This window comes from Nerophis lumbriciformis, linkage group LG14, assembly GCF_033978685.3.
Source record: "Nerophis lumbriciformis linkage group LG14, RoL_Nlum_v2.1, whole genome shotgun sequence".
NCBI lineage: Eukaryota > Metazoa > Chordata > Actinopteri > Syngnathiformes > Syngnathidae > Nerophis > Nerophis lumbriciformis.
This window is the reverse complement of record NC_084561.2, coordinates 10,058,824-10,073,823: the sequence shown is the minus strand read 5'-3', so window position 1 is coordinate 10,073,823 and position 15,000 is coordinate 10,058,824. Positions and strand designations below refer to the sequence as shown.

Here is a 15,000-nt window from a genome sequence, read left to right as displayed (position 1 = left end):
TTGGAACATCCCACAGGTGAACAGGCAAATTGGGAACAGGTGGGTGCCATGATTGGGTATAAAAGTAGATTCCATGAAATGCTCAGTCATTCACAAACAAGGATGGGGCGAGGGTCACCACTTTGTCAACAAATGCGTGAGCAAATTGTTGAACAGTTTAAGAAAAACCTTTCTCAACCAGCTATTGCAAGAAATTTAGGGATTTCACCATCTATGGTCCATAATATCATCAAAGGGTTCAGAGAATCTGGAGAAATCACTGCACGTAAGCAGCTAAGCCCGTGACCTTCGATCCCTCAGGCTGTACTGCATCAACAAGCGACATCAGTGTGTAAAGGATATCACCACATGGGCTCAGGAACACTTCAGAAACCCACTGTCAGTAACTACAGTTGGTCGCTACATCTGTAAGTGCAAGTTAAAACTCTCCTATGCAAGGCGAAAACCGTTTATCAACAACACCCAGAAACGCCGTCGGCTTCGCTGGGCCTGAGCTCATCTAATATGGACTGATACAAAGTGGAAAAGTGTTGTGTGGTCTGACGAGTCCACATTTCCAAATTGTTTTTGGAAACTGTGGACGTCGTGTCCTCCGGACCAAAGAGGAAAAGAACCATCCGGATTGTTATAGGCGCAAAGTTGAAAAGCCAGCATGTGTGATGGTATGGGGGTGTATTAGTGCCCAAGACATGGGTAACTTACACATCTGTGAAGGCACCATACATACAGGTTTTGGAGCAACATATGTTGCCATCCAAGCGACGTTACCATGGACGCCCCTGCTTATTTCAACAAGACAATGCCAAGCCACGTGTTACATCAACGTGGCTTCATAGTAAAAGAGTGCGGGTACTAGACTGGCCTGCCTGTAGTCCAGACCTGTCTCCCATTGAAAATGTGTGGCGCAACATGAAGCCTAAAATAGCACAACGGAGACCCCCGGACTGTTGAACAACTTAAGCTGTACATCAAGCAAGAATGGGAAAGAATTCCACCTGAGAAGCTTAAAAAATGTGTCTCCTCAGTTCCCAAACGTTTACTGAGTGTTGTTAAAAGGAAAGGTCATGTAACACAGTGGTGAACATGCCCTTTCCCAACTACTTTGGCACGTGTTGTAGCCATGAAATTCTAAGTTAATTATTATTTTCAAAAAAAATAAAGTTTATGAGTTTGAACATCACATATCTTGTCTTTGTAGTGCATTCAATTGAATATGGGTTGAAAAGGATTTGCAAATCATTGTATTCAGTTTATATTTACATCCAACACAATTTCCCAACTCATATGGAAACGGGGTTTTATTTTATATGAAGCACTTTTTGATACACTTTTACACAAAATGATTCATACATGTGTCAGTATGAAAGTCCCCTTCACTTCTGATACAAAAGAAGCATATTGCAGATACTTTCATTATAAATACATTTTTACGGCCATTTTTTTTGACAGCGTATTTATACTCACCTGTCCTTTTGTAAACATTTCCTGGCGAAGACAGGTGACCTCAGCTGGCGTGACGGTGAGCGGCGTGTCACAGGTGCCCAGAGGATGGCAGCTCACAGGACGGCCAGCCTCGGGCGGAGACTCCAGTGCCAGACACAGCAGGTCCAGAAAAGGATATCCTGCCCAAGCGGAAATGTATCGTCTTTATCGTACATAATGGAAAAAAATGGTTGGGTTGGACCAAAAAGTTGTTTCATTTTAAAGATGATTGGCAGTGAAGAACTTGGTGAGTACCCACCCCACACCAAATACATAAAAGTCAGACATTTTCAGGAACTTTCTCATTTACGTTTATTTTAGTAATCAATTAATCAAGTAATTGAATAAAACACTTTCTAGCCTCTAAAAGCTTAGTGGCCACATGCGTGGACAGCACCTTTTAGCTCTTATTTCCAAAATTGTGTACACTACTGAATTGGGGTCTTATGGCCACTTATGTGGACACTTATACTGCCATCTGGTGGTGTCAGAAGAGTATAACATACAATGGAATTTGGAAAGAAAAAAAGTGTAAAAATAAGAATTAGCATGTCACTAAACATGAAGTACACGTTTGTGTACTTATGGACTAAGTACATCATATCAAAAGATGATTCTTAGTTTTTATTCTAATTATGGTCCAATAAGTCCAAATAGCAAAGACAAATAAAAAAAAGCATGTAAAAAAACAGCTTGGGCCTTAAGAGGTTAATGTGTCTTTTAGGGAAAATAGTTGAAATAACTCAAAGTTTATTTATATAGCCCCTAATCACGACGACAAGGAAAAACTCAACCCAATGGGAACCATGAAAAACAGAGTGGTCCACCCCTGGTCCCGACTTGAAACAGCTAGTGCCTACTTCGTGGAAACTGATAACCTCTCTACGTGGGATAGGGGGGGGGGGGGGGGGGGGCAGAGCAGATAAGAGAAGCGGCAGATCAACTCGCCTTAAAAAGGGGGTGTATTTTAAAGGCTCGGGTGTATAAATTAGTTTTAAGGTCTGTTGAACAAGGATTTTTGTAATTGCCTTGAGCGTAACGTTGAAATTACCATGGGAGCATTATATAGCGGCGTAGCTCGGTTGGTAGAGTGGCCGTGCCGGCAACTTGAGGGTTCCAGGTTCGATCCCCTAAGTGTCTTGGGCAAGACACTTTACCTACCTGCTCCATATCGTATGGTGGCCTCAATGTCCGCCATGAGATCGGTAGGTTGTGAGTTCAAACCCCGGCCGAGTCATACCAAAGACTATAAAAATGGGACCCATTACCTCCCTGCTTGGCACTCAGCATCAAAGGCTGGAATTGGGGGTTAAATCACCAAAAATGATTCCCGGGCGCGGCCACCGCTGCTGCTCACTGCTCCCCTCACCTCCCAGGGGGTGATCAGGGGTGATGGGTCGAATGCAGAGAATAATTTTGCCACACCTAGTGTGTGTGTGACAATCATGGGTACTTTAACTTAAAATACCTTGATCATATCGTACCGTGACAGTTCTATTTATGTGATGTATACATGTCCGAAATAAACTACTATTACTACTTCTGTTACTACGATTGTCCACACAAGACATTGTGCTACACGACAAATGGACAGGAAAACATATATTCTCCGTTGTGTGTCGGCATGTGTGCTGTCAAACTTTTCTCATCAGTAAAACCTTGATCGCCAACTGGACAACTAAAAGGTTTCTCTCCAGTGCGTGTTTTCATGTGCAATATCTTTTCTTTTTTTTTCCCCCTTTGAGAATATTGTACCTCAAACTGGACAACTAAAAGGTTTCTCTCCAGTGCGTGTTCTCATGTGCGATTTTTTTTTTTTCATTTGAGAAGATTTTACCGCAAACTGAGCGACTACAAGGTTTTACTCCGGTGTGTTTTCTCACGTGACATTTAAGGATGGACCTCCGAGAAAATGTGTCGCCATAAAACTGAACCGACAGCTCAAATTGCCAAAAAGTGTTTGTACAAGTTTGTTTGAATTAAATTACGAAGTTTGACCACAAAATTGGTTAATACAATTAATAAAAACATCTAACAGGTTTAAAAAATACAAATAAAATAGGTTGATTAAAACAACAAAAACTAATTAAATTAAAGCTGCAAGCAGCGATGGACGGGACCGACTTTGAGGGCTCATAAAATCCAAACCGGAGCAGTAATTTAAACTCTTTCATCAACTTTTAATCAGAAGGGTTCAATCTCTCTCCCGTGCTAATTTGAAGCCGATACGACAAACGCGCTCAGAGGAGATAATGTTTGAAAAAAGGTGACTGTTTTTACACAACTTTGGTTTTGAAGGGGGAATTGCAAACTTCCTGTTGATTTTTGCTGGGTACGTAACAATATACACTCTATGACCGCTAACACTAGCTATCCAAATTGCTAATATTAGCCAACAACACAATGCGCGTGCAATGTTGTCAGTGTATGAAATATAGGTCTAAGTGAGACCTGCATAGAGGTTTTTGTTTCATGTTTCTACGACATTCCTACTGGGAGTTACAGGCAGTTTTGTCTGTGCTTTCTTCCTAGGGGGCGCTCGAGCGCAATTTTGAGTTTTGGGGTTTGGTTTTTTGATTAGATCGCAATTTTCGCCAGTCCTGATGTGTGTGTCCAATTTGGTGAGTTTTGAAGCATGTTAAGGTGGTCAAATTACAGCTCAAAGAGGCGGCGGTATAATAATAAAACGCTAGAAATACAATAGGGTCCTCTGTCCCAAAGGGACTCGGTCCCTAATAATACAAAACGTCTGGCGAGACTTGTTATTAAAAGCCAGTGCATAAAAATGTGTTTTAAGAGCAGATTTGAAATACTCCATATATGTGACCGTTTTAATTTGCAAGGGGAGAGAGTTCCACAGTTCAGGTCACCTCTATTTTAATTTTTTTTGGTCATGCGGACTAGACTTGTACCTTGTTTGCTGCTCTTAAATATGAAGGATCATATTTGACCTGACTCCCTTCTAGGCACCTTTTCTTTGAACCTTTTTACGACCTTTTCTTTGAACTGTTTTGTAACCAAAGGCAGCGGCTGTTTACGACCCCCTTCCTTTGTAATCAGGGATAGTCCAATTAAAAGACGAGGCGTGCAATCTTTCGCCAGAGCGTGGTGGAACTGTTCAAAGAGTACAGTCCAGACGTTTCTCCTCAATTGAGCCAAATTGAATTCTGTCTCTGTTTAATTCCTTGCTTCTTGTCTTGTTTAATAGATGTCATCAGTGTTTGAACCTGACAGTTCTCCACAAAGTAAATTGGAATTATTGAAAAAGAGTCTCAAAGGTTTTAAGAAAACCACAAATGAGGAATTCTAATTAGTAATGTGCGATACCACTGATTTTCCCCGAGTAAAATTCAGGCTGGTATCAGATACAGATACTTTGTGCAAATATACCCATCGATTGTTTTTTTGAGCATAACTGTTTAAACCAAAAACATTAGTGAAAAACTTCTAGATAGAAAAACTGTTTCCAACTTTTGTCATCAACAGCAGACACTCACTCTTTCTGCACCAACACACTCACTCGTGGAAATGATGCGTTTATGGCCACACAAAACGTCGGACAACTCAAACACCACATCAAGTTTAAATGCCAGGTCGTTACACTGTGACTCCTTAAACTGAAATATGTGCATTAATAATCATGAAATGCTGATACTAGATTACAGAAATGCTCATGAAAAGATACATTTTACAGACAAAGTGACAGAAATGTACACTTTATCCCATGCTTACATCTCATTGTGCAACATGAGAATGTTTTCAGGGGAACTAAATGTGATCTTTGAAAGAGGTACAAATTATTTCCATACTAGGACCTGCGCCCAGACACACAATACTAGTACATAGCTCATGAAAAAAAAAAAACAGTTTTTTGTTATTTTAATTGTAAGTGCGCCAAATCACTTATATTAGAAAATAATATCATGACTGCTGTCATTTGATTATAATAACAAAACATTTAACTTATGACGTCTGGTTTGGGAAAGTGTGCTGCTGGTGTGGCCATAGTGTGCACGTCTAATGAATGCTCAGGGAATTTTTGCATCTGCCCACACACATGAAAAAAACAAAAAAAAAACATTTTAATAAAAAAAAAATAATAATAATACTAGTTAATTAATTTGAAAAATTACAACAATAATAAACATGAATAGGTAACTGGCCATTTTTTATTTTTTTTACAGGCAGCATTTTTGACACACTTGCAGTTCCACACTTGTACTATTATTATCATAATTTTTATTCTATTCTTACCTGGAAAGAAACAGTAAAAAAAAATTGAAAAAGAGCAAAACAATTGGTATGAAAAGAGAATACGCTGAAATGTGTTACCTAATAATTAATAGGTCACCTATGATACTAAGCTGACAATAGCTGTTTTAAGCATTAAAAAAAAAAAAAAAATATATATATATATATATATATATACATATATATATATATATATATATATATATATATATATATATATATATAAATATCAATATGGCCGCCGCATACTTTGACTTTTCAGCATGGTGGAAAACGTTTGGACACCCCTGAACTAAAGTATGAAAAGTATTGATATTTTGATTTGAGAATCTATATTAGAGCTTAAAGGCTTACTGAAACCCACTACTACCGACCACGCAGTCTGATAGTTTATATATCAATGATGAAATCTTAACATTGCAACACATGCCAATACTGAATTTTAAATTTCGCGCGAAATATCCTGCTGAAAACGTCTCGGTATGATGACGTCAGCGCTTGACGTCACGGATTGTAGAGGACATTTTGGGACAGCATGGTGGCCAGCTATTAAGTCGTCTGTTTTCATCGCAAAATTCCACAGTATTCTGGACATCTGTGTTGGTGAATCTTTTGCAATTTGTTCAATGAACAATGGAGACAGCAAAGAAGAAAGCTGTAGGTGGGAAGCGGTGTATTGCGGCAGGTGTTGTGCCGGATAACGCACCCCCACCGTAGAATGCACCCCCTGACTGTTGTGCCGGATAACACAGCCGGTGTTTCATTGTTTACATTCCCGGAAGATGACAGTCAAGCTTTACCATTGGCCTGTGGAGAACTGGGACAACAGAGACTCTTACCAGGAGGACTTTGAGTTGGATACGCAGACGCGGTACCGTGAGTACGCTTCCAAACATTTGATCGCTTGCCCGTACGTGCGTGCCGCTATGTGCATGTCAAGTACGTAACTTTGGGGACTTTGGGGAAATATATGTGCTGTATGAACTTTGGGGAGGTGAACGGTACTTTGGGCTGTGGGATTGAGTGTGTTGTGCAGGTGTTTGAGTTGTATTGGCGGGTTATATGGACGGGAGGGGGCAGGTGTTTGTTATGCGGGATTAATTTGTGGCATATTAAATATAAGCCTGGTTGTGTTGTGGCTAATCTTGTGTTTATTTACTATTTTAGTCATTCCCAGCTGAATATCAGGTCCCACCCGCCTCTCACAGCATCTTCCCTATCTAAATCGCTCCCACTGCCCTCTAGTCCTTCATTCTCACTTTCCTCATCCACGAATCTTTCATCCTCGCTCAAATTAATGGGGAAATCGTCGCTTTCTCGGTCCGAATCGCTCTCGCTGCTGGTGGCCATGATTGTAAACAATGAGCAGATGTAAGGAGCTCCACAACCGGTGACGTCACGCTACTCGTCTGCTACTTCCGGTACAGGCAAGGCTTTTTTATAAAGTTGCGAACTTTATCGTCGATGTTCTCTACTAAAGCCTTTCAGCAAAAATATGGCAATATCGCGAAATGATCAAGTATGACACATAGAATGGACCTGCTATCCCCGTTTGAATAAGTAAATCGCATTTCAGTAGGCCTTTAAAGATCTGGTGTCAGTGGGTTGAGTTTTTCCCTTGCCCTGATGTGGGATCTGAGCCGAGGATGTCGTTGTGGCTTGTGCAGCCCTTTGAGACACTTGTGATATAGGGCTATATAAATAAAGATTGATTGACATTGATTGAATTGTATATTAATGATGACTCAGCTTGTAAGAAATACTTCATACAACAAGTGACTCTTCTTACCGTCAGCGTCAATCAGCCTGTAGACGGCTTTCCGTCCTGGGACCGTGCTCTTCTCCGGATCCTCGCTGATCTTCATCCTTGGCTTGCCTTGTACCTCCACGAGCTTCCACACAAAACACAACGTAAACCCCACAGGACCACAACCACTCAGGGTGTTTTTGTTTTTAAACCACCTTGTACACACAACCCAGCGAGGGCTGTTTGGTGCAGGTGACCAGATGCGTTCCAACACCGACCACGTCGATTTCGTTCTCCTGAGGGATGAGCACGTGAGGAGCTAGGACGGATACAAGGGAAGAAGATCGAAACGTTTGTCACCTTGGTGTTGAGTTCCACCATGGTTTGCTCTGAGATGTTGTTGCTCCCAACAATGGTCAGCGAGTCGAAGGCCGAGATGGAGAAGCTAGAAAACGTAAAGATTTGATAATAATAACATCTACTGTAGTTCTATCAGTTGTGGGGGGAGACATGAGCACGCTGGCACCTCACTCACTGCTCACTGCAGAGTCTCAGGACACTTCGGACGTCCAGCGATTGCTTGCAGAGATCCCCGCTGTCCAATCGAACCCCCAGCGGTCTGTAGCCCAGTTCACACAGCGCCAACGCCACGGCACAGAAGTTCAACAGACCACTGCTGAAGCAAAGAACACCACATCTTAAACTAAGACCTTAATTTATTTCAGTTGCTTGTTGCTTATTAATGTTAATGCCTGACATTCCATTGGTAAGACATGAACTTTTACAATTACCAGGTGACACTGTAGCTATCAATCACTGGCAGGAAATTCTTGGGGTAGGCGATGGCGTACGACAGGAATGCCGCCAACTCCCCATCATGAATCTTCTCCGGGTCCGCCCCCAGAAGCTTACACACTCGACCCAGCCAACTCTTGGTGAGCGAGATTAAATCTACCGCGTCACGGTTCCCGTTCACAGCGACGAGAGTCTGATTGGTAATGAAAATTTGCAGATTAGTGACAGGGCATGTGTGAATTGTGGATGAAATTGGAATTATTTGACCCACTGGAACAATGGAACCACTGAAAACATTGGAAACGCTAGACCACTGGAATCACTGGAACCATTTGAACCACTGGAATTACTGAAACTATAGTAACCATTGGAAACGCTAGACCACTGGAATCACTGGAACCATTTGAACCACTGGAATTACTGAAACTATAGTAACCATTGGAAACGCTAGACCACTGGAATCACTGGAACCATTGCAAACACTGAAACTACTGAAACTATAGTTACAATTGAAAACGCTAGACCAGTGGAATCAGTGGAACCATTGGAACTACTGGAACCATAGTAACCATTGGAAACGCTAGACCACTGGAATCACTGGAACCATTGTAACCACTGGAACTACTGAAACCATAGTAACTATTGGAACCACTGGAACCATTGAAACCATAGTAACAATTGTAATCACTGAAACCATTGTAAACATTGGAACCACTGGAACTATTTGAACAACTAAAACTATTGAAACCATTAAAAAAACATTGGAACCATTGGAATTACTGGAAACACTTGTACTATACGAATCCCTGGAACCATTGTAAACACTGTAACTACTGAGATCTCTGGAACACTTGTAACAATTGGAACTACTGAGATCTCTGGAACCATTATAACAATTTGAACTACTAGAACCATTGGAACCACTGGAACCAATGAAAACATTGAAATTGCTGGAACCATTGGAATTACTTGAAACACTGGAACCATATGAATCCCTGGAACCATTGTAAACACTGTAACTATTGAGATCTCTGGAACCATTGTAACAATTTCAACTACTAGAACCATTGGAACTGGAACTTTGGAATCACTGGAACCACTGAAAATATTGGAACCCTTGGAATCAATGGAGATACTGGAACCATTGAGACCACTGGAAACATGGAATTACTGAAAACATTGGAACCATTAGAATCACCAAAACCATTGGAAACACTGGAATCAATGAAACCATTGGAATCCCCATAACTATTAGAACCACTGAAACCATTGTTAAAATTGGAAACACTGTAACTAACCGAACCATTGGAACCCATGCATCCACTTGGACCAATGGAACAACTGGACCTATTGGAACCACTGGAGTCACTGGAACCCCTGGGACTATTGGCATCACTAACACTATATACCACTGGAACCATAGGATAACTGAAAACATTGGAACCATTAGAATAACAGAAACCTTTGTAAACACTGGAACAACGGAAACTATTGGAATCATTGAAACTATTAGAACCATTGTAAACACTAGAACTGCTGGAACTATTGGAATCATTGAAACCACTGGAACTAATGAAATTACTAGAAAGATCAAACCATTGGAACCAATGAAGCCACTGGGACAACTGGAACCAATGGCTCCATTGGAATCCATGCAATCACTGGAACTAATTAAACAACTGAACCTATTGGAACCACTGGAATCACTGAAACTAATTAAATCACTGGGAAGATCAAACCATTGGAACCAATAAAAAAAAAACACTGGGACAACTAGAACCAGTGGATCCATTGGAACCAATGAAATCACTTGGACCAATGGAACAACTGAACCTATTGGAACCACTGGAATCACTGAAACTAATTAAATCACTGGAAAGATCGAACCATTGGAACCATTGGAAACAATCAAAAACACTGGGACAACTAAAACTAGTGGATCAATTGGAACCAATGAAATCACTTGGAACAATGGAACAACTGAACCTATTGGAATCACTGGAACTACTGAAATCACTAGAAAGATCGAACCATTGGAACCAATGAAGCCACTGGGACAACTGGAACCAGTGGATCCGTTGGAACCTATGCAACCACTGGGACTAATGGAACAACTGAACCTGGAATCACTGAAACCAATTAAATCACTGGAAAGATCGACACCTACAACTATTACTACTGCTACTAGTAGTACTACTACACATACTACTACTAAAAAAGCATAGGTATCAAACTCAAATGCTACGGGGTCAAACGTAGCCTGAGAATAATGTGCATCCCACCAAATATGCTATAAATCTGGGGTGGCCAACTACTGGTCATACGTCGCTAAACATAATAGCATTAGATTTCTATCTTTTATTACTTAAAGATCTTTGCTAGAAGATCTTACATAGTTCAGGAGGTTGACCCAACACAATCAACACCGTGGGCCCCAGAAAGGTTTGGGACCACTGCTCAAAAGACAAAGAAAGTGTTGTGTCATGCGGCCCTTTAAAAGCCTGTAAGTCCTGGACTTGAGAGGCTCAGCTCTCCCTTGGTCTGGTACAGAGACTGCATTCCAACAACCGATCCTGTCCATCTCACTCTCCAGCCTTCCATCGCTCAAGAACAAGATGGCAGGATACTTGGCTGAGAACCACGACAACGCTGATAGTCACTGCTGGATGAGGACATCGGGACCGTATCATCCGTATAACAAGAATCAGATCCTGCAGACACCCTCAACACCTTGTCTGCGCCTACAGATTCCGTCCATGGACTTGTTCTAGCAACATTACATAAGCGGATTCGACCGCAGATACTCACTTTGGGCAGAGCCTCCTCCAAAGACGTAAAAGAGGTGACGTACGAGTGAGCCATAGTCCCTGAAACTGGGACCCCAAACAGCAAACCAGCCTGAACATTACTGGTCATATCAAAGCCTGAAAGACAGGATCATGGCAGAGTAGTAGTAAAGTACAAAGTACACAAAGAGTACGGCATTGGCTAGCACGCAACAATCACCTCCAATATACGAGTATCTGGACGCAGTCAGCCCTCCATCCGGCCCCTGAGCCCTTCTGAGACCCATCTCCAGAAGTTTCCTCTTGTGGCCAGATGCCAGGCGGAAGCGGGCAGCGTTACTGCAAACTAAACTACAAGAACCAAACATTCTGTTTTATTAAAAAAAAAAAAAAAAAAGTCAAATAAAAACCATCTGGCTTTTTGTGCTGACCATTTGTGTCCAATTTTCAGGAGCACCTTAGCCATGTTCATACAAATGCAATTATATATAGTATCATTATCGTTAGGGCTGTCCCGATACGACTTTTTCACTTGAAATACGATACCGATATTGGAGATTTGAGTATTAGCCTATACCAGGGGTCGGCAACCCGCGGCTCTAGAGCCGCATGCGGCTTTTGAGCGCCGCCCTAGTGGCTCTCGAGCTTTTTCAAAAAGGTACGAAAAATGGATAAAGTTGAGGGGAAAAAAATATATTTTTTGTTTTAATATGGTTTCTGTAGGAGGACAAACATGACACAAACCTCCCTAATTGTTATAAAGCACACTGTTTATATTAAACATGCTTCACTGATTTGAGTATTTGGCGAGCGCTGTTTTGTCCTACTAATTTTGGCGGTCCTTGAACTCACCGTAGTTTGTTTACATGTATAACTTTCTCCGACTTTCTAGGACGTGTTTTATGCCACTTCTTTTTCTGTCTCATTTTGTCCACCAAACTTTCCACAAAGGTGAGTTTTGTTGATGTTATTGACTTGTGTGGAGTGCTAATCTGACATATTTGGTCACTGCATGACTGCAAGCTAATCGATGCTAACATGCTATTTAGGCTAGCTATATGTACATATTGCATCATTATGCCTCATTTGTAGGTATATTTGAGCTCATTTAGTTTCCTTTAAGTGTTCTTTATTCAATTTATATCTCATGACACACTATCTGTATGTAATATGGCTTTTAATTTTTTGCGGCTCCAGACAGATTTGTTTTTGTATTTTTGGTCCAAAATGGCTCTTTCAACATTTTGGGTTGCCGACCCTTGGCCTATACGGATATTAATTAGATACAATATCAGCACAAATCATATTACATACTTTCATTTTGTAGTGTGGGATGTCAGAAGAGGCTTGATCCAGCAGTAAGTTGATTGATGCGAACACCTTTGTTACTGCATATGTTGTAATACCCTTTTTTTCTGATATTTGTTTAATTATTTGATACTTGTTTGCATTGTCAAATGTGCAATATTCTTCAATCAAGCACACTTATTACATATGTGTAGCTTGTGTGCTATCGTGTGCTTAGCTGTTGTGTAGCTGCTTGCTCCAAGTAGCCTACCATGTTTACCTTTTGTAAATGACTTGACTAAAATGGAAGAAAAGACCAACCTTGTGTGTTTTCGGAGGACATTTAGCCGGCTGTCCAGGTTTGCACAAGTAAACACACTGCAGGACTGCTTGTATCGGACATTTTAGATACAAGCCGATATCATCCCAAACTTGTTTTTATCCCACCGATATCCAATATCAATATCAGATCTGGACACCCTTAATCATTACCTACATCATATTTTATATCATATTTTTGAAAGGTGTTTTGTACAATTACACTTATGTTGTGGATATTTTAAAACCTGAAATTGTATTCTTTGAAGCAGTGGTGTTCAAACTTTTGGACTGGGGGCCGGAGAGAGCCTATAAATATATAGCCTATACATACCGTATTTTTCGGAGTATAAGTCGCACCGGAGTATAAGTCGCACCTGCCGAAAATGCATAGTAAAAAAGGAAAAAAACATATATAAGTCGCACTGGAGCCCGGCCAAACTATGAAAAAAAACTGCGACTTATAGTCCGAAAAATACGGTACATGCTGTGTGTGTACATATTATATTGATATAATGGATATTAAGAGTATGTGAAAGTTTGACTTCTACCTTGTTTACTTCCGTGAGGACCTCCTTAAAGTTTTGTAATCGATCAGAAATATCAAGCAGCGAAAGTGCGCCAAAAATGGATAAGTGTGAAGAGTGTTTTGCATTTTTCCCATCATGTTTTGTAATGGATGGGTGTATTTTGATTTTTTTTGTGAATGGACGTTTTTTTTATATATATATAATTACCACAAAGTTCAGTGACCGTCAGTGACATTTTGTGTTGGTTGGATTTTTTTTTTTTTTTTTTTTTTTTTTTTTTTTTTTTTGTGCACCATGACTAGGGTAGGTTGTTTGCATTTGCCATATAAATAAATGCTGTTCAATAAATCCACAATACGAGGCCATTGACCAGGAACCACTCGTAATGTCCCGTGATGTACCAGCATCAAAAATATTAAGACGTTTAAAACGAATGCAATCTCCCTGCGGTCATCTCGCGGTCCAATTTGAAGTTATCTGCGGGGTCGAAGTTTGGACAACGGCTGCTTTAAAGTGTGCGAGCATAGAAAAATGTAAAATCAATCCAATTGATTCCCCTTGTGTTGTTCTGCATAAGATCATATGTAAGACGTCACCTGGCGTAGTTGACCAGACAAAGCAGACTGGTCTCCAACAACTGAACAACAACCAGCGGACCGGCAACTTCCATCAGAGGCTCCTGCAACACATTGCAAACAACACAGTTCTGACCCTTCAAGCCTCCACGGGCCCACAACCCTGATCCCCTTACCCGGGCAAAGACCACCGTGCCCTCTGGGACGGCGCGCAGCGTGACGCCAGAACAGTCCAGACCTCGCAGGTACTGGAAGAAGGCCGCGTCGGTGGCTGGCGGCAAGACGGAACGCAGGAAGTCCACGTCTACGTTGACGAGGCACAAAGGAAAACAGCCTCAAACGTGTCACGTGCAAAACATTTCACGGTAAATCTAATAAGCGTGGAACAAATATGTCCACGTGTTGTTGCTGGAGTGACGGACGTTGGAGCAACTGCTTCATTTGTATGCCAGGTTTATTTCAACAATGTAAACACATTTATAATAAAAGTAAAAGACTTCCCTCTTCCCAGCCACTTATTCCAGCTCTTCTCAGGGGATCCCGAGGCATAAAGGTCAGACAAAAAACAAATGATACAAAAGTTGAAGCAATAATACACATTATTACAAATGTGAAGTGGATTATATTCATATAGCGCTTTTCTTTAGAGACTCTATGTATATATATATATATTACATAGTGAAACCCAGTATCGACATCTTTAAGCTACACTTAAACCAGTGTGGCACTGATAAAGTGACTAGGATGGCGGAGATCGAACCTGGAACCCTCAAGTTGCTGGCACGGCCATTCTACCAACTGAGCCAAAAAAATGTTCTTGAATTCAGTAGTGTTTCTCACTTTCTTTGTCAGAGTGTTTTCACTCGCAACTTTCTTTGGCCCCACAGAATACGAAAATCGGTGCGAAATATTCACTGAAAACCAAATCATATGCAGTATATGTTGTGTATGTGTTGTTTTCCTTAGTTTACATTTTTTTCCTGTTTTGCACTCTTACGTTCTTAAACCACCTGTTCTGGTTCCACTGGTCTGTTTCTAAAAACCGGTCTCTGCTTGACAATCTGGTCCCACCTGCAACATTTTTATTACTTTGTCAACCACTAATTGTAATTGTTGCTTGTACAGAAGTATGTATATACATATATACACACACACATATACATATATATACATATACACATATATACATATATATACTGTATAATAATATTAACTGGGATTTATATAGC

At 40.8% G+C, this 15,000-nt stretch overlaps 1 protein-coding gene and 1 long non-coding RNA gene across 5 annotated transcripts in view; one reads left to right on the top strand and one right to left on the bottom strand.

The window, feature by feature from the left end:
• Window positions 1–13,903, top strand: part of LOC133616606 (uncharacterized) — a 136,821-nt gene extending 122,918 nt beyond the window's left edge. The window contains exons 2-3 of one of the 2 annotated variants that reach the window (XR_009816883.1): window positions 1,495–1,729; window positions 13,774–13,903. This is a non-coding gene — a long non-coding RNA (uncharacterized lncRNA). Of the gene's footprint in view, window positions 1–1,494; window positions 1,730–7,528; window positions 8,307–13,773 lie in introns of those variants that run through there. The other variant, XR_009816882.2, reaches the window with a different exon arrangement.
• The window catches only part of naprt (nicotinate phosphoribosyltransferase), a 24,650-nt gene that overhangs the window by 881 nt on the left and 8,769 nt on the right, over window positions 1–15,000 (bottom strand). Inside the window, exons 2-11 of one of the 3 annotated variants that reach the window (XM_061976081.1) lie at window positions 13,948–14,075; window positions 13,793–13,875; window positions 11,282–11,412; window positions 11,084–11,199; window positions 8,272–8,468; window positions 8,016–8,156; window positions 7,841–7,925; window positions 7,696–7,776; window positions 7,523–7,625; window positions 1,465–1,622 (exon numbers count right to left, since the gene is read on the bottom strand). In XM_061976081.1, the coding sequence (XP_061832065.1) occupies window positions 1,465–1,622; window positions 7,523–7,625; window positions 7,696–7,776; window positions 7,841–7,925; window positions 8,016–8,156; window positions 8,272–8,468; window positions 11,084–11,199; window positions 11,282–11,412; window positions 13,793–13,875; window positions 13,948–14,075 (1,223 nt within the window). Of the gene's footprint in view, window positions 1–1,464; window positions 1,623–7,522; window positions 7,626–7,695; window positions 7,777–7,840; window positions 7,926–8,015; window positions 8,157–8,271; window positions 8,469–11,083; window positions 11,200–11,281; window positions 11,413–13,792; window positions 14,076–15,000 lie in introns of all 3 variants that reach the window. The other 2 variants (XM_061976078.1, XM_061976080.1) reach the window with 2 other exon arrangements.